Genomic DNA, 26545 nt, shown 5'->3' on the forward strand with positions numbered 1-26545 from the left:
GCCGCAAGGCCCATGGCTGCCAGGCTGGCCTTTGGCGGGGCGGGACCTCCGACCGCCGCGCTCTGGGTCTCGCGAGAGCAAGTGCGCCCCGGCCCCACCCCTATTACACAGCTGTGGTCAGGTTTGCCCATTCACGGGCGAGGACAGATGCTTAGAGGCAGCTTCTTGGCCGACAGCAAGTGTAAAATGCCAGTGATTGTAGAAGGCCTCCCAACTTCAGAGCAGCTAATGTGCAACGCTGTACTTCCCCAAATCAACAAAATATGGTAATTTAGTTGCATTGTCTGTTACATGCACCCTCTGCGAGTCTGCAAGCTCTATGAAAATGGGGAATTCGTCTGTCTACTGATATACCGTGGATGCCTAGAAGAGAACCTGGCCAACAGGACGCATTCAAATATTTGCTGAGGAATTGCGTAAATGAAGCAGGATTTGACTCTATGTCTGCTTACCTAGAAAACCCTAAATTCCCCCAGCCCACACTCTGGAGCCCTTCACTCGGGCTTGGAACGCACTTTCATGGTCATGTTCACTCTGTGTGTTCCTGCCCCTCCGGGAGCTAGAAGCCTCTTTTCTGGTAAAAAGGGGAACAGTTGACTGGCACATGTCATCCAGAAGATGAGTGTTGATGTTCTAGACTGTGGTGGGGTTTTTATCAAATGCTTGTAGAATCAAGTGTGAAACTTCAGCCACAATGCTCTTGTTATAAATCAAAAGAAGAGCATGAGAAGGAAAGAGAGAAAAGAAAGAAAGAGAGAAAGAGAGAGAGAGAGAGGAAGGAAGGAAGAAAGAAAGAGAAAGGAAGGAAGGAAAGAGAAAGGAAGGAAGGAAAGAAAGAAAAGGAAGGAAGAAAGAAGGGAAGGAAGGAAGAAAGAAGGGAAGGAAGGGAGGGAGGGAGGAAGAAGAGACCATCTCCTATACACTCTAGGAAGTTTACTCACTGATGCTCTTGGCTCCTGGTCTGATGGGAGGAGCACAGGTATTGATTCCTGGGCACTTTGATGTTTGAGAGGCCAGGGAGGTTCTCGGGCAACCCAAGAAGAGCGACAACGCTGAGCAGGCCCTTGTTCTGTGCTTCTGAGGAGGGCATCTGTGCTCGACCTCCAGACCTGTGTGCCTGCAGTGCTGGCAGACCAGTTTCAGAATCACTCAACTTCATATACAGCCCAACAAAAAGAAAAAATATTTCTCACTAACTACACATTGGCTTAAATGCCTACTCTTATGGTTCTATATCACAGAAATTTATGGCTGGGAAACATGATGAGTGACCTCCGTGGACAGATGCTTCTTTTCTTTTATTCTCAGGACATAGGAATTGGCTTTGACAACCATCAAGGAAGGGATCCAAGGCTTTGGAGCCTAATAGTACAGGATATCTCTTTTAATTACCTTGATAGGCCATCTAAGCTCCTCCGTTATGTTTACATTTCATTCGATAATCTCATTTTATGGGAAAAGATATGTGATGTGCTATTCTACACGAATTAGCACAACTTAACTTTTCATTTCAGATATGAAATGAAATACAGAGTCTCGAGTCTTTAAGATCTTAATACCACAAACTCAGCCTCAGGTTACTGATGACTTTAGTGATTGGTGCAGTAGAAAACTGTTACTGCTTTTCCATTCAAAATTCAGAGAATAACAAGCTGGGGGAAAAGTCTCTTGATACAGGGATCCTGAAAGTGTGGTCAGGGAAGAGTACTAATCAAAGCCTGGATGCTGGGGCTTCCGTGGTGGCGCAGTGGTTGAGAATCTGCCTGCCAATGCAGGGGACACGGGTTCAAGCCCTGGTCTGGGAAGATCCCACATGCCGTGGAGCAACTAGGCCCGTGAGCCACAACTACTGAGCCTGCGCGTCTGGAGCCTGTGCTCCGCAACCAGAGAGGCCGCGATAGTGAGAGGCCCGTGCACCGCGATGAAGAGTGGCCCCCGCTTTCCGCAACTAGAGAAAGCCCTCGCACAGAAACGAAGACCCAACACAGCCAAAAATCAATCAATCAATAAATAAATAAAATTAAAATTATTAAAAAAAAAAAAAAAAAGCCTGGATGCTGGACCCAACGTTCACCTCGTTCATTCATTCACTGTGATTCAGTGAGTACCAACCAGCAGCTCCAGGCACCACACCAGGCACTGGGGCTACAGAATAACATGAGGCATGGCCAGTGTCTGGAGGGAAAGAGCTGATAAAGTCTGTTGTTAGAATGAATTTAAATTTTACTTACTCAGTGTTTATTCATTCCCTTACATGGTGCTCTTTTCAAAGAAACACATCCATCCTATTCAAATAATGGTAAAACCCTTTATATCAATAGAAGAAACTGCTTGAATTAAGACACTGCTGCGTGGATTTTACCTCCCCAAACTGTACACTGAAGGCCCTCCTTCCAAATTTCTAGTAGGAGCATTCCAAAGTGCCTCTTCCTCCAAGAACAGGGGAGAGTCCAGCTTTTTCAAGGGCCTCGCGCTCCAGTGCCCCCATAGCCCTCATCGGCAGACAAATCTCTGCAACATTTAACGCAGACATGAAAATAGAGCTTAGGGCCAAAAGAAATTACAAAGCAAAAGTGAAGGATAATTTATTATGCATGAGCTCTCCTCCCCTTAAAACCTCCCTTTGTTCCGTTTTTATAGGGATCTGGTTTTTTAAGAGAATTCCAAATGAAATTTCCTGCAAACAGATGCTTGTACTCACTCAGCCTCCCGATAAGGGGCCAGGAAAAGGAGATGAAGATGAGGCCTCAGGGTCTGGGGTTTGCACTGACAAACGTGGTAAGGCCAATACACATTCGACAGATTTATTACAATGGTTGCCAGTGCTATTGATTTAAACAACTAACAGGTAAAGCAAATCTAATCTAAATCCCTTTGCTGCAATGTGAATGCACCCTAATTATCTCACCTTTGTCCCTCGGAACAGTCAAGTTGTATTCACTCCACTGCATGTTGGCAGTTGCTAGAACCCACGGGAAGGGCTGGTTGATAGGCAAGATATTATTGCAGGGCAGCGGGAGCCTGCTCGGAGATGAAATTAGAGATCCTTTCTTTCAAGACCTTCATATTGTGAAAGCCCCTGGTTTCCTGCTTCTTCCCAGACGTGCTGGTGTCCACTTCCTAGATGACCAGGGCTTTTTTACAACACCACTCATTAGGTTTAATTAAAATGTTGCCACTGAAAAAATGGATTGTGAGATATTTCATACTATATAAGAGTATATAAAACATGTCTGTGTTGTAAATAATTATAAAGCAAATACTCATGCAACCGTGATCCAGGTTAATTCGAAAAGATACATGCACCCCAATGTACACAGCAGCACTATTTACAATAGCCCAGACATGGAAGCAACCTAAATGTCCATTACAAGATGAATGGGTAAAGAAGACATGGTATATATACACACAGTGGAATATTACTGAGCTATAAAAAAGAATGAAATCATGCCATTTGCAGCAACATAGATGGACCTAGAGATTATCATACTAAGTGAAGTAAACCAGACAAAGATAAGTATCATATGATATCACTTATACATGGAATCTAAAAAAATGATACAAATGAACTTATTTACAAAACAGAAGTAGACCCACAGACATAGAAAACAAACTTATGGTTACCAAAGGATAAAGTGGGAGGGGGGAGGGATAAATTAGGAGTATGGGATTAACACATACACACTAGCGTATATAAAATAGATAACCAACAAGGACCTACCGCATAGCACAGGTGACTGTACTCAATACTTTGTAATAACCTGTAAGGGAAAAGAATCTGAAAAAGAATATATATATTCTGACACCTTGACTTTGGCCTTGTGAGAGTTAAGCAGAGAACCCAGTCAAGCCCATCTGACTTCTGGCCTATACAGCTGTGTACGAATAAGTGTGTGATATTTTAAGCTGCTATATTTGTAGTGATTTTTGTTACACAGCGTTAGAAAACTAATGCAATGTCCATACAAGTGTTTTCCAAAGTGTGACAGCAATATTTATTCCCATCCCCAGTAGTTCTAATTGTTCCATATTCTTTCCAACACATGAAATTGTCAGTTGTTTAAAAATTTTAAATCTGGTGTGAATGTACTGGTATTACACTATGGTTTTAATTTGCATTTCTATAATTACTAATGAGGCTGACCATCCTTCACACTTTTTTTGGCCATTGAGTTTTCCTTCTTTTGTGCAATATTTGTTGACATCTTATAACCCAATTTTCTATTGGGTTCTTTGTCTTATTAACTGATAAGTTTTCTCTATATATTCTGGATGTGAGTCCTTTGTCAATTATTATTTTGCTAATATCTTTCTTACAATTTTTTGTCTTAAGAAATGTTTCATTATTCCAAAGTCCTCAAAATCTTCTTTTATAAATGCTTTATACCTTTGCTTTCATATTTAGGTTCTTTAATCCACCTGGAATTAATTTTTTTGTATGGTATGATGTAGAATCCATTTTTTCCCCATCCGGATAAATCATCATTTCAGTAACATTTATTAAAATGTCAGTTCTTCCCTCACAGATTTGCAATGTCACCTGTGTTGTACACCCAATGATAATATCTGTGTAGATCTGGTTTTTGGACCACATTCTGTTCCATTGTTTAATTTTTTATTTCTACATCTATACCACACAATCTTAATTATTAGAGTATTATACTATGCCTTGATATCTGGTAGGGCTAAGCTTCCTAGACTGATCTCTTTTCCTTGGCTATGATTTTTCTCCCTTTATATGATAATTTAGAACATTACTTTAATTAATGTTTGTAGTCAAACTAGCCTTGCATTCCTGGAATAAACAAAATTGGTTATGATGTATTATCCTTCTAATATGTTGCTGGATTTAGTTTGCCAATATATTGTATAGAATTTTTGCATCGATGATCATAAGTGTTATTGGCCAGTAATTTTCCTGTCTCCTACTTGTCCTGTTTTTATTATCAAGATTTTGGAAACCTCATAAATTGAGTCGGAGAGTGTTTGCTTTTTTGCTGTGCTCAGGAATAGTTTGTGTAAAATTGATTTAGTTAAAAATTTAACTATCTGATAAAACTTGCCTCTGAGGCTATCTATGCCTGGACTTTTAAGATTTTTTTTGATCACTATTTAATTTCTTTAAAGCATATTATTTAAGAAAATTTTGGTTTTTTTAATGTTATATTTTCCTCCCTGATTCCAAATTATTTCATATAAAGCAATTTTCAGTAGCAGCCACAAAAGGTGTTAAGCTTGCTAGTTTTTTTGAGTCTGGAACTATTGTTCAGGAAGATCAGACAGATCTGCCCAGAAATGAGAGAACGTGACAACCAGAGAAAGGGGAAGACAATCTTACTTACAGAACAGGGACGTAGTTTCTAACGTCACAGACTACGTAAACCTCAGCTTGTCACTCCAAAGAAAAAGATATTCCAGGTTTCACTTACTAAATTGGCCGCCACAGGGAGCCGTCCTTTTTTTTTTTTTTTAGAAATTCACATTCTTTTATTTATTTATTTATTTATTTATGACTGTGTTGAGTCTTCGTTTCTGTGCGAGGGCTTTCTCTAGTTGCGGCAAGCGGGGGCCACTCTTCATCGCGGTGCGCGGGCCTCTCACCATCGCGGCCTCTCTTGCTGCGGAGCACAGGCTCCAGACGTGCAGGCTCAGTAATTGTGGCTCACGGGCCCAGCTGCTCTGTGGCATGTGGGATCTTCCCAGACCAGGGCTCGAACCCGTGTCCCCTGCATTGGCAGGCAGATTCTCAACCACTGCGCCACCAGGGAAGCCCCCGGGAGCCGTCCTTTTAAACTTACCTCTGACAACACGCTGTGCTCCTTTCTTCTTCCCTCCATTTATTAGATTTTTAATTGCAAGGGCAATTTACATACATATTTCTCCGCAATGTCCACAATTTTCTGATAATTTAGGCCAGCTCCAATTTACAGGCAAGGAAACTGCTTTTCCGAAATCAATTAAATGACTCCAAGAAATGAGGCTCCAGAGCCAAGATCTGAATCTAAGAACCCTAGGATTGGAAGAGACCTCAGAAATTATCTGGGGAGCTCCCTTCTTCCACTGAGAAGTCTAATAAGGTACAGCCAGTGAGGGGCAGAGGCCCAGGCAGAACCAAGTGCCTGATCCTAGGCCGGGTCCCATCCAGTACCTGGTGAGATTTTCCCCTAATCGGAGCCACTGCCCTGAAGCTACTTAAAGTTCTGTCGGGAGGGTCAAGCTTGCCTTTGTGCAAGGTCTGCGTAGGGATAGTTTCAAGTCTCTTTCTCAGTAACGCAAACACTTTCCGGTGTAGTGACCCCTGGTTAAAATGGCAGAAGCAATCCTGAATTGTAATAGAGAGTGGCCTAAAATCAAAACCAAGAAATGCTCAGGCACAAATGAACATTTCATATCCGGTATCGGTTTACATTTTATCAAGAAATGTTAAAAGCATCTGCTGACTTCTGTTTCTCTGCTGTTTTACAGGGTACAGGGCACTTTGTCCCGTGCTGTTCATTTACTGCAATTCAGCAAAACTGTGTTTAGTTCAGGCCACTGCAGATGTTGATGAGATCCTCGTAATGTGTCGAGGCAAACGAGTACAAGCTCCATCGTGCGTGACAGAGCCTGACCCAGGTAGGGACCCTTCTAGGGCTCAGGGGAGCCAAGCAGGGCCATGGATGTGAGGGGCAGCCTGGTGGTCAGGATTTTTGAGCTAAACCACGAGTAACTGGTGAGATTTCACCGGATGGCCAGTACACCCGATGTGGGGAGAGCAGAGGTGCAGAAGCAGGAAGCTAGGGGGCAGTGTGACACAGAGGCTAAGGGCACGGGCTCTGCCATCAAGGGAACCTGGGTCTGAGCTCCAGGGACCTGCTGTTTACTAGCTGTGTGACCTCAGGTGAGTTCCTTGGCCTCTCTCTGCCTCGGTTTCCCCATAGATAAGCAGAGGGTAATGATAGGACGTAGCTCTTGGGTTGTGGTGAAGATTAACAGATAAAGCACTTAGCAGAACACTTGACGCCTGGCAAAATTCACCTGCTATAAGTTCAAAACACTGGAAGTAGCCCGATGGAGCGGCCAGGATAGAGAGACTTCCAGGAGAGAGAAACTGGACTCTATTATATTGACAAGGGTGACGGTTTCTGAGCAAGGCAGTGATGTTCAGAGTTGTGTGTCAGGAAGGAATTTTAGTATTAGGAAAGGAAAAAGAGTGGAAGCAAAGAATGGAGGAAGAGAGTCTGCGTGAGAAACGGTTCCATGGTTTGTTCATTTTGTGTGTGAATCTATTTCCTCCCTGGAACACCGGCTCCCGGAGGGCAGCCCTGCACCCTCCTTACTCACGGGGGGTCCCGGGCTGGTACTCAGCAGGCTCCGCCCCGGATTGGCCGGATGAATGGATGAACGGGTGAAATTGTGCTTCTCACACTCAGCTGTGGACAGGAAAAGTCCAGTTAGCCCATTTTACGGATGAGAAACACTGCACATCCAGAGGCTCAGGGACTCGTCCACTGCCCCACAGGGAGAGGCAGCTCTGGGACCAGAAGAGAGGGCTGTTTACTCTGTGTGCAGGAGGCCAGCATAACAAACGGAAGTGTTTGATTTCCATTAGTTCACCTGAGGTCAAGAACAGAAGATGAATATTCTGAAAAAAAATTCTAAGGCCTACAGAGTAAATAATAATAAAAATAATAGTAGATTCATTAATTAATTCCAATTCTAATTAAAAATGTAAAGTTCTCCTCCTGACGCACACTAGATGGCAGCATCTTGCACAATTTTGAGGGCAGTAACAATGGCAACCGGGCCCCTCCGTGAAGGGTCTGCAGAGACTGCACCCTAAGCTAGGGCTTGATTTTTATTATTTTATTTAAGCCTCATGACCACTTAATTCTGCAGGTTAAAACAGCCTAGCAGAAAGGATCAAATCCAGAAACCTGAGGTCACCAACCTTCCTCTTGCAAGGAGGTTTCTCGTGGCTGCCTTGCCTTGTCACTGAAGATGCCCCCCAGGGAAGCCTTGCTTCCTAGAAGCCTCTGAATCAGGGTCCTTCCGTGGTGAGAAGGGGTAGCAGGGACAGAGGAGTCCCTGGGCCTTAGAATGGGCCGGCGACCCCTCCCACGTGCCTCCCTTCCTGGCCCCCTGATGTCTGCTGAGCCGGGCCAGCCCTGGGCACACTGGAGACAGCCCACGCCTGCCAGCGCCCAAGCTGCCTCCTTCCAGGCCCCATCTTTCAATGGCAAATATTTATTGAGCACCTATTATGCACCAGCAATATGCCCCAAACACAAACCCCCAAGCCCCATACGCCTTTGCCCCAGCACCATCCACCACAGCCGCCCTCCTGCTCCCAGATCCTCAGGGCTCCTGCTGGGCTTCCACAAGCCCCCTGCTCAGGCCCGGCCTGTCTCCTTTCTTCCCCAGCCCAAAGGGACCGTCCTGGCTGTTCCCAGTGCTTGAGGGTGCATCAAGGTGTCTGTGCCAGGCAGTAGAGGGTAACTGTTCTCTCTCCCCAGGTGACGGCACGTTGGAACTTTCACGGAGGTACGCTGTGGTCAGGATTTTAAAGATTAATGCTATAGGCTTTTGGAAGAGGAATTCAGGAGCAGGTAGGTGTTGTGGCTTTAAATCACACCACGAGGCAGAGGGTCTCATACCAGGATTGCCCAGGCACTGGGCGTTGGTTCTGTGAGCACCACGGTCCTGAATCCATTCCGGCCCACACAGGTCTCCGCTGACGGAGCCCACACGGGCTCATAAATACAAGCTAGAGACAACAGACACAAAGAACAGGGCAGCAACCGTAACAGCCACTAATGTTTATTACGGGCTTCACACGTGTCGACTCCTGTAACGCATGCAACAACTCAGTGAGGCAGATATGTTCATTATGCCCATTTTTCAGAGGAGGAAACTGAGGCCAGAGAACTTGTTTTCCCAGGACTGCAAAGCTAGAAAAGTGGTGGGGCTGAGATTTAAACAAGAACCTGGGCTCCTAACCGCACTCTGTTGCCCACTCGAGTTTCCCCAAAATGCCAAAGCGACATCCAATGTGAATTTCATCTCTCACATACACACGCACACGCACAGGTGCACACGCACACGCACGCTCACACCTTCTACTGAAGGCAGAGATCTCCAAATATCTCCTGGTTCGTGCTGTCAGCCAGTGAGAATGAGTCCAACAGTTAGTTTCAAGCTGGGGAAAGGAAGCACGGAGGCCCGGGAATTGGCCATGGCTTTGGATCACTGCGTTTTGCTCTTATGGAAACGTGTGTGTGAGCCTACAGGTGTGTCTCTATGGTGACACAGACAAGACCGTGGTACTTTCTTGTGACACCTGGATTTGACCTTCCCTCATACTCTCTTAGAAAACCATAAATTGCTCTTTTGCGGCTCCTACAACATTTTCTGTATCCACGTCTGTCAAGGTCAACATACGGGAGGTTCCTCTCATGTTGCGGACACTTGTTTACTCGAAGGGCCTCTAAGGGGCAAAAGCTCCAGAATGGGGACTTGATCCTACTCACGTTCAGCCTTCATGCCGGCTAGCATACAGCGGGCGCTCAATAAATGACTCCTTGTGGGAGGAGAGGGTGGACTCAGGAAACAAGGGGTCTCCTCTCCATTCCTGGGCTGGCCGCCCCTCCACCTCACCGCTCCCTCCCTGGGCTTCCCCTGGGCCCCCATGCCCATCCTCCATCATAGAACAGGAAGGGGTGCAACATTGGATACCCAGAGCCAAAAGCCACCACGGGTCAAATAAGACAAGAGGAAAATGACGCAGCACTGCAGAAAAAGCCAGCGCAGCTTGGATCAATACCATGTGGGCCGGATTCCCTGAGATCTTGTGTAAGAAGCAGGCCATTCGGGAAAATACGGTAAAGAAAGTCATCACCTCCAACACCACAAGTTGATTCATGAGAGCCTCAAGGTTGCAGGTTTGCAGAAAAGAACTCACCTGGCTGGATAATGTTTGATTAGCCTTAAAATGTCTTTTCTGTTTCACTATGTGAGAAGGGGGAGGGGGTGTAGTTAATGAGTTGTGTTGAGAATGAGGGAGGAGGGGACTTATTTTTAAGGTGAATAGCTTCTCAGTACGAGTAAATAAACAGCCTACATTTGGCATCATCCGAGTCTTGGATTATAGGTTAAATGTCCTTGCCCGAAGAATAAAATGTGGAAGAGAAAGAGCAATTACAGGCGTTCAATCTTGTTCTACTCAGACTTGGCGTGATCTGTCTTTCTAGTAGTTTCTAATTGGCTAGATTTGTCGGTGCAAATTGACCTGTGGATTCACCCTAACTGCCTGGTCTCCTGCTTCTTTGGGGGTCTTCATAGCACACACCACAGTTGTCACATTCTGTTTGTGTGATTCTTTGAATAATATTTGGCTCCTTATTAGATTTTAAGCCCCAAAACAACAGGGACTGAACATGATTTTGTAGCCCCATCGCTGAGCATTGTGATAAAAACGGACGAACAGCCTGGAGAGGAAATGTGTGCTTCCCCGGAGTGCCATTCATTCCTGTGTACCCACTCCAGGCACGTGGGGACAGCTTGCCACTTGCTTGGTATTAATCATGCCACCGCAAACTGCACAGTTCTTCAGGGTTCACGCTAGGAAGCAAATCTAAACTCACCCACAGCCTAACCTTAAGCACCTCAGGAAGTTCTTTGGAAATAAACAATGTCAGACGTTACCTGGCAACCCTACAAGCTGTTGTGCATGGAGGGCCTGTGGGTTTACTTGCTGTGCCCTCCTCGCCACACTCCACTCTCCTATTACTGATATTCATAAAAACCTGGGTTTTCAAACTGTCCCGTCTTATTGTTGGAAGGGTCTGTGAAGCAAAGAGGAAGATCAAGTATCAGTAAGATGCGCATTTCATTTAAAACATCATTTGAACTGTTCCTTTCTACTGCTTCCCCTCAGAGAACATTTATGAGAGCATCCACGTAGCAGTAAAGCCACATGATTTAGTGTATTTCCTTTCTTTTCTTAATTTGCTCCTATAGGTCTTATCTTCTCGGCTTTCTTGTGGTGTTTTATTTAATTTAATGCTTGTTATTATTTGTTACATCCTACGCAATGTCTTATCTCTGAACAAGATGACAAACACCCCAAGGGCTGGAACCAGCTTCTAGCAAGATATCTTGTAAACATCTTCAGTTAAGTACTTTCAGCTGACTGATCTGGATGTTCATCTTTGAGAAACATTGAAATCACTAAGGAAGGAAAGAGAAATGGGGACAACCAGCTTATCAAATTACAGCCAATTCACAAGTTTTGACCAGAACATCGCCTTCACTCATTTGAGTTTACACAGTGCATTTTCTCCTCATGAAGGCCCTAGGTTGGCTACTAGCCCTAAAGAGGTTATCCATGAACCCGACTCTGGTTCTCAGTTCATCGTGTAAGATTTTGCCCCCCTGGTTTGCAGTAGATGATTTGGTCGTGTTGCCCCCTCTTCGCTGGTACCTGGCTGACACAGGTGTGATGGTTTCCTGAAACCTCTTGAATGAGTAAATAACTGTGGGCAAATGACCAAGGTGGTACCCATATGATCGCACCTCCCACTTCAACAGTGAAGTCAGGACAATTGACGCTGCCACCTATATTCTCTGACGTAAATTCTATTTCTAAGCCAGCCTCCATCCCAGTGCCTATTAGCCCTTTGTAAAAGGTCAGCATTTCTCCAGTTCTTGGCTAGCTCCTCTTTTGGCTAGCCAAAATCTTTTTTTTTTTGGCTAGCTTAAATCATTTTTTAAAATTTTACTTATTTATTTTTATTGAAGTATAGTTGATGTACAATATTGTGTTAGTTTCAGATGCACAGCAAAGTGATTTGGTTACATGTATATATGTATATATCTATATCTTTTTTTCTATACTTTTCCATTATAGTTTATTGCAAGATATTGAATATAGTTCCCTGTGCTAAATAATAGATCCTTGTCGTTTATCTATTTTATATATGATACTGTGCATCTGTTAATCCCATGTCCCAGTTTATCCCTCTCCCCCTTCTACTTCTGTAACCAGAAGTTTGTTTTCTACATCTGTGAGACTATTTGTTTTGTGTATAGATTCATTTGTACTAATTTTTAGATTCTACATGTATTATATAATATTTGTCTTTCTCTGACTTACTTCACTTAGTATGAAAATATCTAGGTCCATCCATGTTGCTGCAAATGGCATGATTTCATTCTTTTTTTATGGCTGAGTCTAAGCTTTAATCTTAACCCTCCTTCATCCAGAAGAAGCAGAAAGAGAAATAAAAGTATTCTTAGTAATAGGATGAAGGCTCCACCTGGAAGCAAGGGAGAAGGTAGACAGAAGTTTCACTATCGTCCAAGAGAGAATACATCCCAAGAAGACTGTGATAGGCCAACCTAAAGCTCCCCCAAGGCACTGTGTGCACAGGGTACCAGTAATTCATTACCGAGCTGCATGTCCCCACGTTCCCAGTCCCCTTGACCTCAGCCAACAAAAACAACAGTAGGAAAAACCAATATTGTAGCCACACTACCTTAAATTCCAGTAGCAGAGGAAACATTTAAAGGGCAGAGTTGTTTTCATGGTAAAGCCTACAGCTGGATCTCTTACAAGGAGCCCCAGCTTAGGTCTCTGGTTCATCACTGGGGGGTCGACAAAGAATTGATATGTTCCTCACTGCCGTTCTGGAGTCTACGCTTCTCTTTATTCCTTCCCTGGCTCCTCTTTTCCTTTGACTCTGCTTCAATTACAGGTCTGTGTACTTAAAATAATTGGATTCTTGACAGTTTCGTAAAACGGATTCACTTCTACTTTGCTTTTTGGAAATGTTGAAATCATTCTGTTGTAATTTTTCACCATACACGCGCTCAACACATAAATAATTATGACATGAATATCATTTAATTTTTAAGAGATGATTTTGTATGAAGCACACATTTTTTTCCCCAAGCTTTTTCTTTGCTTCTTATGCCCTTTTTTAAACACTGGTAGGTCAAGAACACATTTCAATTGTGTAAAATTATTAAAAATATAAAAATACACAAATTAAACTAGGAATCTCCCCCTTTATTTCTGACCCCGATTCCTTTCCCTTCCCCAGAAGTGACCACTGTTTACATGATAGGTAAACGTCCAGTCTTATCCATAAGCATTTATATAGATGTATGGAGACACTTTTAATTTTTTCATGTAAATGGGATTATATTACATGTATTGCTCTGTAGCTTGCTTTTTTATATAATAGTATAGCTTCAAAGTCATATTTCTGTAAAATAAAATAATACCTTATTATTTTAAAAGATATGCATTACAGCCCATAATAAGGAATACAGATGTGTTATACTCAATCTAGTGAACTACTAAAATATAGCTGGGTTGAGAAATTATGAGAAACGCTGCAATATCTTTGAACAACAATCTTCGTGCAGATAAATACTTCTGAAGGCCAAATTCCTAGAGATCTAATTGTGCATTCAAAGGATATGTGCATTTTTAAAAGCTTGACTGAGGTATAACTCACATCCCATAAAAGTTACCCATTTTTAAGGTATTAGTAGATTTATGTTTATATGATTACTAGTATATTTAAAGAGTTGTATGACTATCACCACAGTTTTATTTTAAATCATTTCTATCACCCCCAAAAGAAACCTCATACCCATTTGCAGTCATTCAACATACCCACCCCCAGCCCTAGGCAACCACTATTCCACTTTCTGTCCCTGTAGTTCTATCTCCTCTGGACATTGCATATGGATGTAACTGTACACTATGTGTCTTTTGTGTCTGCCTCTTTTCACTTAGCATAATGTTTCTGAGGTTTGTTCATACTGAAGCATGTATAAGTACTATGTTCCTTTTCATGGCTGAATAATATTCCACTGCATGGATATACCACAGTTTGCTTATCTATTCGCCAGCTGATAGACAATTGGGTTTGTTGGTTCACACTGGAAACCATAGCACAGAAGAGTAATCATCAGCAGTGGTCACACATAATAACCAAGTAGAAAAGGAGGCATGAGCATAGAAATAACAAATGTAAAAGGACCCAACAGTATGTTCAAGACAATACAGAGCCAAATGTCTCAAAGAATTCACCACTTGATGATTCTTAGTAGAAAAAATTCTCAGTATGATCCTACTAATTATATAAGATATTGATAAGGCATACCAGACTCTGGTTGGCATTACCATCTTGCTGGGAAATCTAAGGGCAAGTGGGAAGATGTTCCAAAACATCCCCAATTGATAATCAGACTGTATTTTCTCACGTGGAAAAAAAAAAGTAGAAATTATAATTGTGAGACTGTGAGGCTAGCTTCATAAAGATTTTATTTACCCTAAAACCTTAGAATAAAACACTTCATTTTTCATTATACTAGTAAATGTAAGCCTGGAAGTAGTATTCTAATACTTCTTTTAGCTGTACTGTAGCATTTTAAGTCTTACCAAACGTATTAATTGACCTCTGTCTTCTTTCAAGTCTATGACTACTATTGTAGGGAACATACAGTGGTCCAATGAAATGGACTAACAGCCTCAAAACTGTCACCTTGGAAAATTGCCTTGTTATTCCAAGGATGTAGCCACTCTTCAAATTATTTTTGGAGCCCACCTTCTTCATCGGCCTTTGGAGTTCATGGTATAACCCTAGACATAGCAAATCTTCGCTGCTCTGAGTCGATTTAATTTTTCAAAAGAGTCCAAAGACATTAGGAGTTGGGTGACTAAGCTGAGGAGTAATTTGGGGGTGGAAAATAAGGACAAAGTATAGAAACTTCACTCTCCGAGCTATTTCAACCAACAGTATAATGCAGTCATGTGTACAGCTTCCCACAGTGAGTTCTTAGAGGATGAAATTAATTTAGCTGAATAAGCAAAATAATTTCATGGTCATACTTATGACATGTCATATGTGCTCGCAAGCACTAAAAAACGGCCCTTCCCAAAATATATCTCCCACCGTCCTACCAAGCTACCTAAAATTCAGAATACTTTGATCTGTAGAACGGACAGCTGCTGCTAAAATACCATATATTCTAAGCAAGGTGTAGCATAATACCTTAGCATGAATTTGCTTGACAGAATAAATCGTCAGCCTTGACTGACACAAGGCAAGAGGACATAACTGATTTGGGGGGAAGGCCATCAGAGGGAAACCCTCGAACCACCCTCTAATCCTTGAATTGAACACAGCACCCACGCCCCATCAGTTCCAGACATCCATCTTAAACACATCACACAAACACGGATGCATGGTCCAAGCGTGTGGTGATTTTTATTAAGAATAACTTTGGTTCTAAGAATTCCACCCTCAATTCTGTAATACTTTCCATTAAAAACAATTATACAAGAGCAAATACAAAAAATATTAAATTATGAAAACAAATCCATTAAGGCTCCCTTTATATATATTATATACACTCAAACAAGTCAAAATTTTTCAGAGTAGAAGAATAAAGTCAACTGTGATAGCTTAGAAAGCAACACTACTCGGAGACTAGAAAACACTGAGCTATTTTAAGAAAACCGCAGAGTGGAAAAATGGAGCCATTTTTCTCAAAAATTGGCTCAAAGCACAAAACTGCTTGGATGTCCATGAGTCCTAGGGGTTTGGACTGTACAGTATTAAAGTGTGGAGGGAGAATGACGCCTTTTTAAACTCAGGCTTATAAGCTGAGCTGATCTGGCAATTTCAAAGAGCTTTTCTATCTGTACATTCCACTGTTTAGTGAGGAGACATCACTTGACACTATTTACAAGTCTTCTTTTGGCCAAACCTTGGACTACTAACCACTAATAATTCTGCAGATTTGTGAGTGAGATTGGGAGGGAAACGCTCTTGGAATTTGTTTTTTCCCAGTGAAGAATGCATTCTAGGTAAATTCTAGGAACAGAATTGGTCTTTCTAAAGGAGCCTGTTAGGGCCCTTGAGAATTTTCTCAAGTGGCAGAATTGTTTCAAGGATACAGAATCTAGAGATCTTACCTATCCGGTTGGATTAAAGGCTATGAGCTACTCCTGAATCTTCATTTTACAAATTGCATCACTAGTCCGTATAAACAGGGGCAGAACTCTAGTCAACTCAACGTACAATCAGAAACGTACTTTCAAGATGATTGGTTAATGCTCTTTCCTCTCTGAAAAGGAAGAAGGATGGAAAAAAATAGTTACCATTCCATCCTTCAAAAGTAAATGATGATAGAGCAACATTGCACCTTAAGCACCTCGTATTTTATTCAAATAATACTTGCTGATGAGAGAAATCATCCACTTCAGGTGTAATCGACATGTTCTATGACTAGCAGTGTATTATCTATGCATTTACTTCTGTCCTGTCCACATTAGGGATGAACAGGATCCTAATCACCAACCATGAAAACTACAGAATTCCCATAGAACGCTAATTCCTACTTAGGCTTATTAAGGATTCAAAAGCTCGGGATCCAGCTTTCTATGACTCTTGAAAGAAATTATGAGAAGAGCCTTCAATGTAGGAATGACCGGCTGAATCGTTTCTACGAAGAACATACTGAATCCACACAAATTCTTCTAGACCACCCCAAGTACAATGTTCCCCTGCCCATCCCGGCAATAGAAAAGGGATTTCGCGTGAAGAATCTGGCTGTAGTTGGTAAGTCAGGGTTCGTGTGGAGTATAGCATGCCAGCTGGAGAGCACAAACCGGGCAGCGTCCCCTTCCCCTCAGCTGTTCCTGAGAGATCAACAGTAGTCACAACAGATCATCCTTACCAACGCATCGCCATCACTAAGGTAGTGGCGAGATAGCCTTTCTTCACGAGAAAAAAGGGCAAAGAGCTAGGTGATCATTAACCAGAACATTTCAAAGCTTGGATTCAAATAATATTAGAAATGTATAAATGCTATATATCTTCCAAATGGGCCTCCTTGAGACCAGTCCACATTTGACTCACATTAAAATCCCCAAAGAACTCTTCCTTCACAGCTCCCCATGGGAGCTTTCCCCATACTGCTCTCAGGAGAAACCAAAAGATTTGGACCCTCTACTTTTTGACACTGAAGTTGGGTTATATGGACTAGTTTTTATTCCTCAAAGGACTGGGAGGTTATTTCACATAAAAGGGCTCGCTGAGCAAGAAACTTAACAACAAAATAAAAGAAAACAAAACCCCTAACAGTTATCAAAGCAATACATGGATTTATATGATGGACCTTCCCTGAAGTAGGTCACCGTGAAGCATCAGGGAAGCAACAGGAATGAAAATAAGATCAAGACAGACGCTTACGTAGTCTTGTTTATGTATTTCTTTGCTCCCATATTTTTAAAACTCCTCACTCTATTTCTGAATCTTAATGCCAACAAAGGTAAGAACTGCGTTCCACATGAATACTAACATTCTCTGGCGTTAAGCCTAACGTGGGTGAAAGTGTAAATCAGACAAGAAAATAGAATGTACAAACAGTGGATATAATAGATCAAACGCATTTCTGCACGATCTACATTATTGAATGGGTAACTAAAGGAAGAACGAAACACATTTTCTTTACATTTTAAAAGAAAAAAGGCTCTGTGCCCCACTAAACTTGGCTTGAAAGAAAAACCAAGTAGTGCAACTCTCAGGAATTTATGCCAGTGTCCTCTTCCTTTTTTTCTTGTTGTTGTTATTTTTTAAGTCTTTGAACACAGGTCCATTATCCCAACTTAAGTGCTGGGCAACGTCCTTCGTTTGGCGAATAGGAACTGCAACAGTCACAGGTAACTGATCCACCCGGATGGTAGGAAAACCAAAACCAAACTCTTTTCAAAGTAACAGTTCTCTGCTGGCTGGGATTCTCTCCAGGGGCTTTGGCCCTGAGGTTAAGTACTGGGGAGACCCCTGCACACACTTTTTGTGTGCGCTGGGCTGGGTGCGCGGTCTCTGCAGCCCGGACCTATGACTCCTGGGCTTGAGCCACTTCTTGGCCTGTTCTTCTGAGATTGCCTTTAACCTTCACAAACTCTGGGGCATTTTCTTGCTCTTCCTGCAATTTCTGCTTCTCAAGTTCAAGCTAAACAGAATTCAGAAACAGGAAAATAATTATTTACAAACGGAGAGGCTTTCCAAAAACACTGTTCCTCTTTCCAAAGTCCCTAACGACTTCATTTCCCAACGGAAGGAAGTTTCTCCTGGTCTCCACTTGAAATAGATTTATATTTTGACATATGTGGCTGGATCTACGTCCTGGGGTAAGAATTCTGCGCAGAAGCAGCAGCTGACTTGTTGTTGCTGAAATACCGAGGGGTGACGAGAGCCTAAAGATTAAGGCCAAGACTTAAAACAGGAGCCGAGGGCAACACGCACTTGCTCCACAGTCTTAAGTGAAGCTGAACTTCACTCAAGTGCTTGAGCTCCCAGCACTGGGCTGTGAATTCTGTGATATTCCCTGGTTTGGGCTTTGCCTCCTGAATCCCTTCTAGGTCCTCAACAGAATCCTTCCCTTTATCTTGAGTGTACTTTAGTCCATCTGCAGACACCTGTCTCAGCTTTTCCTTTCATGGTATAAAAACATTTACATCTGACGTGTCTGGGAAATTCTGCTTGTTCCAGCACCCTTTATTTCTCAGGACAAGATAAGTCAGAGAAAGACAAGTACTGTATGATCTCTCTCACATGTGGAATCTAAAAACAGTGAAATCGTAAAAGCAGAGGGTAAAATGGTGACTAGCTAGGGGAATGGGAAAGATGCTATTTAAGGGTACATACTCGCAACTAGCAGAGAAGTTAAGTCCTGGAGACCTAATATACAGTAAGGGGATTATCGACAGCAAAACGATTATAAACATGAAAGTTGCTAAGAGACTAGAACTTAACTGTCCCCACCACTAGAAGAAATGATAATTATATGATGCGACAGAGGCGTGAGTTAGCGCTACGATGGCAATCATATTGCAATACAAATGTACCAAATCAATATATTGTACCCCTTAATCAACAACAACAAAAAAAACACCTTTCACCCCAATCACCCCTACCTGCTCCAACTTCTGCTGCCGTTTTAATAGTTCTATTTCCAAGTCAGATTTCTTCTTTTGTGCTTCCTCTTCCTTCTGCTTTATTACTTGATCTCGTTTTCTCTTTTCCATCACTTTCTGCAGTTCTGGCTTATTCTGAGGGGCAAGTCCCCTGCAAAAAAGCATTAACAAATCACTTTGCTGTACACCTGAAATGAATGCAGCATTGTAAATCAACTATACTTCAAAAAATTTTTTTAAATTAAAACTAGTAAAAATAAATTTTTTTAATTAAAAAAATATTTAAAGCATTAACAACATTTAAAAGTTTTAATCTAATGGATGCAACTTTCATGAATAGAAATTTTAGGCATCAACCACAGAAGAGGGGTCTAGTGACTTAGCATGACTGTGACGCCTACCACCAGCTAACAGTCAACACTGGGGGCCTCAGAAATTCATGAGCATGAAAGAAAGGGCAAGAGCACCTTCCAACAGTAAGCAAAACCCATCACTCGATAAAATCGTTCTGAGCGCCTACTGTATGCCAGACACTAGGTCATGCAAGGGAGGTTAGTGCAGGAGGTTTGGGTGGGGAAGGTGGGGGACAGCATGCTCATTCGGTGGGTGGGACGGTCACCCACCATGGAGAGGAAGATGTTGAAGCTTCCCAGGCTCGAGCCCCTGACCCCAAGTACTACATGCAGCCTCAAGAGAAGCTAGCACAGAAACTTCAACAACCAAATGGCCCAGAAACCTCTTCCAACCCTTCATGTTTCAGACTTGGGAGAGGATTCTTGCACATCTAAAGGCACGTCCAAGGTTCCATCATTGCTGGGGGCATGGCCCTGGAGAACCTGGATCCTGAATCCCAGCCCCGTGCTCTGGAACCATTTCAACTGCTGACAACACACAGAAGTCAGCCTTCAGGGGACCTCGACATTGGGGAGAGATCAATCAGGCTGCTGTCTCTTCAAATGGGACAAAACAAAACCCAAACTCGGGCCATTCCCTAGCAACCCTCATCTGAAATGTCTGAGGCAGGTCAGGAGAAGGACATTCGCTGGCATCTTCGCAGGTGGGATTTCTGTCTATGTTAACGGTCAGCTGGGACTTGCCTGGCCTCCATGTCCTCGGCCAATTCCTCAGGATTTCTCTAGTCCGGGCTCCCCCTCTTCACCATCCTCTCTCTCTTGAGCCAGTCTCCACTAGCCCCTGAGTCATCTCAACTCGTTATTAACTATGGCAATAAAAGAGAAACAAGCCACAGAACAGGAAGAACGCTATCAATGCCAGGCAGCCCAGGGGGTGAGTGACAAAGCCATCGCACGCGTCCACACATGCACACGTGGCCCCAACAGGCACCGGTGCTTTTCTGGGCTGTGGGAAACCAGTGCTGCTGAATCAGCCTCAGGCCGAGGTGGCCTGTGCGCCTCCCCACACGCCGGCTGGCCTTGCTGAGGACACCCGGGCGTCTGCAGGACAGGCCCGTCGACCGACCGACCTCCGTGGCTGTTCTCCACTCTGCTTCAATCAGCTAATGCGACTGATCAACTAGGAGTCACGTGAGTTGCCATTAACTGAAAGAATTTCCGAAACGTGCTCTGGCTCTAAGAATCTCAACACCACCCTTGCCTCAATCTCTTTCAAGTTCACCCTAACACATCTGTAAAATAATCCGCGGTGTCACACTTCCACATCTATCTAGTGGTGATTTTTTAAAATTCTGGCATCTCTCCTCTCTACCTCTTTTTAAGATCATAATAAATGATTTTGCAAAATTGCTGTTTACAGAGTAAACGTCAGTAGATTCCATCACTGAAGATAAAAGACACAGAGTTAAAATAACATATATGTCTTCCCTTTCCCAATTTTCATTAGCAGAACTTCAGGTTTTAAAAAAACAGAAAGAGGGGCTTCCCTGGTGGCGCGGTGGCTAAGAATCCGCCTGCCAATGCAGGGGACACGGGTTCGAGCCCTGGTCCGGGAAGATCCCACATGCCATGGAGCAACTAAGCCCGTGTGCCACAACTACTGAGCCTGTGCTCTAGAGCCCACGAGCCACAACTACTGAAGCCCACGAGCCACAACTACTGAGCCCGCATGCCACAACTACTGAGCCTGCACTCTAGAGCCCGTGAGCCACAACTACTGAGCCCACGTGCCACAACTCTGAAGCCCGCGTGCCTAGAGCCCATGCTCTGCAACAAGAGAAGCCACTGCGATGAGAAGCCCGTGCACCGCAATGGAGCGTGGCCCCTGCTCGCCACAACTAGAGAAAGCCCTCGTGCAGCAACGAAGACCCAACGCAGCCATAAATAAATAAATAAATTTATTTAAAAAAAAAAAAGAAATATTAAGTTCAGCCATATTTCCAGTGAAATAAAAGAGATGGGTTATTTTTGCGATTTACAACTTACTTCACAGTTATTAAGATTGTATGAGGAGGACAGAAGTATAGACAGACTATTCTGGAAATTAAATCTTACTCAGTGTAATAAGAAAAGTTGCTTATGGTACTTCGCTCCAATAGACTTAAGTGTCATTGAGCACCGGAAAATGTTTGTAAATAATCTGAGTAAAGACCCACTCAGTTTCATGACTATTAAAAAGTCTCAGTATGACAGTACAGACAGAGTTAAGGGATTTAAATTTTAGGATTAGGAATTTAGCTACCTGCATAATTTAAATTTCAAACTATAATTCACTGGTGAAATTAACCTCAACCGTTATTAAGTGCTTCTGGCTTACGCAAAAGCTGTTGAACAAACTCTGGTGTATGACGCATTAAGCTGGCATTCTATCACAACACGTGAATGGGTTTAACTAATATACGGTATGCATTTTCTGTTCAAAGATTTTACACAGTGGTGCAGTATGATAAAATATTTATTAACACAAAACTCAGGAAAATGGTGCTTATATGATAAATGTCCTGCACTTATAATAGTCAAGAAGTCATACAAATTTAGTTAATATTTTATCAAGCAGCTCACTTAACTTTCTATGCTGAATGGAAAAAGTCAAGCACTGCCTATGTGATTCTCTGAGTCTAAAACTGGATCAGGCTGCAGAGATAGCAAGACAGAAATAAGCTCCGAATTTCATAAAAATTACAGTATCAGTCTCTGTATGACAACGTTGATTCTCTTCAATCAATTCAACTAACAAGAACTTTCAATCCCTTTATGACTGACAACTGCTTAAGACCTGCGGAGCAACCAAGCCCGTGTGCCACAACTAGTGAGCCTGTAAGCCACAACTACTGAAGCCCGTGAGCCACAACTACTGAGCCCGCGTGCCACAACTACTGAGCCTGCGCTCTAGAGCCTGTGAGCCACAACTGCTGAGCCCACGTGCCACAACTACTTGGTACCACCCAAGACCAACAGTTATTCCAGAACTGCTTCTCGTGACTATCACAGCGGACCAAGCCGATTTTTTAAATTAATACGTGCTCTTTGGGAAAAAAAAAGAGAGAGGTTAGGTGTTATATACATACATGCAAGATAAAAAGTGAAAGCACACCTAGACCCTCCCTGTTAGACATCTACGGGGTGCATCACATGCTCTGTAATCTAGGTGAATGGTGGCCCCAAAAACTGTACAAGGTAGAGGCCCTGCACCCATGGACTGCTCCCCATTCCTGCACCCACAGATAACTCACTGTTTACAGTGTGCTCCATACTATCTATACCCTTATCGGAGGACAGAAGTGCCCCAATTTTGCCATGTCCATAATGAGAGACATTTAGGTTGTTTCCAGTGGTTCCCTATTGAACGCAAGGAGGCGAGGAGCTTCCTTGTCCATTTATATTTCTCCTATCCAAGCATCTCTGTTGGCTGCATTCACAGAAGCAGAACTGCTGGCTAAGCGTCTGCACATTTTGGATTTGGATGTGGACCGTGAAACTGCTTTCCAAATAGGCCGCAACAATTTATACTCCCACCACCACTGATGGAAATGTACAGACAACGTTTAATGGTCCGTTTCACACTTCATATAAACCACTGAACACATTCAGGGGAACTGGACCGGTCTACGTTCACGCCACTCCACCTCCACACCAGCCACACTTAAACCCGTAAAAGGGAGACCGCCTCCTCATGCAGGTCAGCACCGAGGCAGAGGCAGGTCTGGCGCAAACTCTAACACGACATGCTCCCGTCCCCTGCCCACCCAGCCAAACACCTCCTGGCCTAATATTTTTCTGTAGCGGGGAGGGGAAGGGTTGCCTTTGGCTTTCAAGCCCTTGACCTTGAATCTTGGAATCTCCTGGTTTGGCCTGCCCTGCTCCACATTTATGACTGAGCCATTTCTACCTGCACGGATTCAAATGTAAATATTTCTGCCTCAACTTCCCATATTTTGTTTCCATGTTGCACGGCAATAAGCATTTACTGAGGATCTAACTATTTGTCTAACAAAGCACACCAACTGAAGAGTGACCGAAAACACAGGGACCTAGAAACTGTCGACTGAAATGTACAAGCCAAAGAGCCAATGGGAGGGATGTAGAGTAGCCGGGTATTCTATGTTTGCCCCAAAAGTACTCTTTTTAGGGAAGACAGATTCTCTCTAAATTATATTGGAAATATTCTCATTTTTTAAGACCTCTTGAACACTGATCTTTCAACTACCAAAAATAATGCCTCTTGCAATCTGCCTTGTTATGGGAACAAAGAATCTGAGAACCTGACACAGGGTCTTAATTGTCAGACTTAGTGGTAAGCTGTGACCAGATCAAATTTTAAAGACTTTTAACCTGAAACTTAGCTGGGTCCAAAAGACAGCAAATAGAGGAGCAGAATGATATACTTGAAAGAGTGCAGGATACGGCGTTAGAATACCTATGAGGATATGCTCTCCTAAGCAACGCAGCTCTTTGGACCGAGACAGGTCTTTGAGTGAAACTGCGGCCACGCAGAGCAGAAGCTCCACAGAGCCTGTTCCGTGTTCATCTCAGTCTCTCTCCCTCTCCTACCCCTCCCCCTTCTTCTCATTCATATGGTTATTAAATTTGATTCATCGCTGTCTTTAATTTAAACTGCCTGTAATTCTATGTTGATTTCTACCCTTTTTTTATTCCAATAAAACTATCATGTGAAATTGAAAAGACTCTTCAGCCAATGCCTCTGAGTTTCCTCTCATTCACACATCGAATGAGAACAACCCCAAGACAACACACGCTGGGTTGCTGGAAAGATCACTGGATAAAATATGGGAAGGCCCTTTACAAACTGCAGACAAGTAAACAGAGGTTCATTATGGTACAAACCAGTAAGCAAGTATGACTATCCTTTAACCAAATATATACATATTATTGATGTGATACTTTCTATTATTTGGCACTAAAACAGAAATAGAAACCCCACAGTCTCTAAAAAGCATGCATGATTAGAAGATGAATAAAAGAGAAGAAACTGCTTGAGAAGTTTTCACTCTAAAGCCAGGTGTATTCCTAATAAGAGGATCCTACCAAACTAAGATTTTACCTTGAAAAAACCTGAAGGCATAGGATAAGATATATTCGTTTGATTTTGAAACCTCCCTTTAATTTTCGTTTTTTTTTTTTTTTTTTTTAATGTACTTCTACAACCAGACCAGAACTTTTCAGAGAAAAAGGGGAAAAAGCAACAGGAAATTTCAGATGATGCTACATAGGAAGGGGGAAGATGGGACTAAATGGGCACTTCTTATATGCCAGGTGTTCTAACAGGTATTTAAACATGCTCTCATTTACTTTCATTTTTTATAAGAAAGATATCTTTATCCCCTACTTTAGAGATGAAGAAACAGATCACAGGAAGGAAGACCCTGTCCAAGATCATAAAAGGTAGGTCAAGTTCAATGGCAAACCAGGATTCATACCATTTCTCCCTGACCTCAAAGCCCAGGTCCTCTCTACACCACTGTGCCCGAGTGAACATGAGCATTCTCCAAAATTAGCTGAGCTGGACCTGGTTAAGGAGTCAGCTGTGAAAACAAGGAAAAGAAAGAACAGGCGAGAGAAAGGCAAACAGGAACGAGGTCCATTTTCAGAGAATGTGCCTACTCCAGGAAATCTGGAAACAGATTCAGTTGCACAAACTGAATGTAATGTTTTACACAGACAGACCCAGGCTACTAAATACATTTCTGCAGAGTAGTCTATAGCCTCTAATTCAAAGAACAACTATTCCACCAACTTTGCTTTACCTTTGTCTCTATTCTGACGTGGAGCCTTTTCATAGATATAGGAGAAAACATGAAAACCCAACAACAGTTTGAACTAGAATGTTCCTTAGAGATTAACTAAGTCTCCTACTCCTATTTGACAGGCAAGGGAACTGAGATCCAAGAGGTAAAGACAATCAGAAAATTATTTGGTTTAGAAAACCATTCGGCTACTCTCTTTTAGAGGATATTAAACTTTCCATCTTCCCACCAAAATGCAGACATGGTTTCCCAGGTAGGACGGCCTCCAAATTCTCTGGCCTGTTTAGGAACGTATACAGTCTTGTTTTGCTTTGGGTGTGATGATACCAAATCCTTGGCAGTTTTGTTGTTGTTTTTATGCGACAAAGACAGGTAGAAGCTAAGGACTTATTCAAAAAGGATCAAACTCACATTCTACTGAATAAGCGTTATTCAGGCAGCACGCTAGTGTGCTGGGGACAGAAAGTAAGTCACATTCCCACATCTGGAGGGAGAAATGTAGTTACAAAGAGTTCCTGGGACAGAAGATATGAGTTCTGGCAGAGGTACACTCTGACGGAGAACTGCCATAAAAATGCCCTCTCATCCCTTTTTAAAATGTTTTATTTTTATTTTTAATTAGGCCTGTCTTCCAAAACATTACCCCAATGCTTAGCTTGGTCTGCACATCTTTCAGTGCAGTGGGCAGTAGCTACCTTTTCACCAAGGCTTAGCAAAGAGAGAGCAAATGAGTGACCCACATTTCCACAACTCAGATCAGCAAACAGTTTTACTATGAAGATCTGAAAACAGTTCTAAATGAAGCTTAATAGATCTTAGAAGACGTAACCTTGTGTCCTAATAAATAAAGCAACTTTTCATCCTCAGCTCTCCCAGTCCAGTAGCCCTGCCCATAATCACTTAAAACGCAGAGTACCAGCCATAAAAAAGAATGAAATAACGCCATTTGCTGCAAAATGGATGGACCTCGAGATTATCATACTAAGCAAAATCGGAAAAAAAAAGACAAATACCATATGATATCATTCATATGTGTAATCTAAAATATGACACAAATGAACTTATCTACGAAACAGACTCACAGACATAAAGAGGACTTGCAGTTGCCAAGGGGGGTGGGTAAGGGAAGGATGGATGGGGAGTTTGGGATTAGCAGATTCAAATTATTATATATAGAATGCATGAACAACAAGGTTCTACTGTATAGCACAGGGAACTATATTCAATACACTGTGATAAACCATGATGGAAAAGAATCTGAAAAAGAATATATATATGTATAACTGAATCACTCTGCTGTACAGCAGAAATTAACACAACATTGTAAATCAACTATACTTCAATAAAATAAATTTTCAAACTTAAAAAAAGCAGAGTATACCGAACCC

The 26545-nt window shown here is 42.6% G+C and overlaps 1 protein-coding gene and 1 long non-coding RNA gene across 7 annotated transcripts in view; one reads left to right on the plus strand and one right to left on the minus strand.

Moving 5' to 3' along the window:
- Positions 1-15239: 15239 nt before the first annotated feature.
- Positions 15240-26545, minus strand: part of FAM107B (family with sequence similarity 107 member B) — a 219513-nt gene continuing 208207 nt past the window's right edge. For all 6 annotated transcript variants that reach the window (XM_082452937.1, XM_082452939.1, XM_082452942.1 and 3 more), the window contains 2 exons: positions 18980-19130; positions 15240-18015 (listed from right to left, as the gene is read on the minus strand). In XM_082452937.1, coding sequence (XP_082309063.1) covers positions 17899-18015; positions 18980-19130 — 268 coding nt within the window. In that variant the 3' untranslated portion in view covers positions 15240-17898. The remainder of the gene's footprint in view (positions 18016-18979; positions 19131-26545) is intronic.
- On the plus strand, positions 19138-26517 carry LOC309656481. The gene is made up of 2 exons (XR_014261400.1): positions 19138-24795; positions 26025-26517. It is a non-coding gene; the product is annotated as an uncharacterized lncRNA (long non-coding RNA).

This window comes from Balaenoptera physalus (assembly GCF_965194825.1).
Source record: "Balaenoptera physalus genome assembly, chromosome: 2".
Classification (NCBI taxonomy): Eukaryota; Metazoa; Chordata; class Mammalia; order Artiodactyla; family Balaenopteridae; genus Balaenoptera; species Balaenoptera physalus.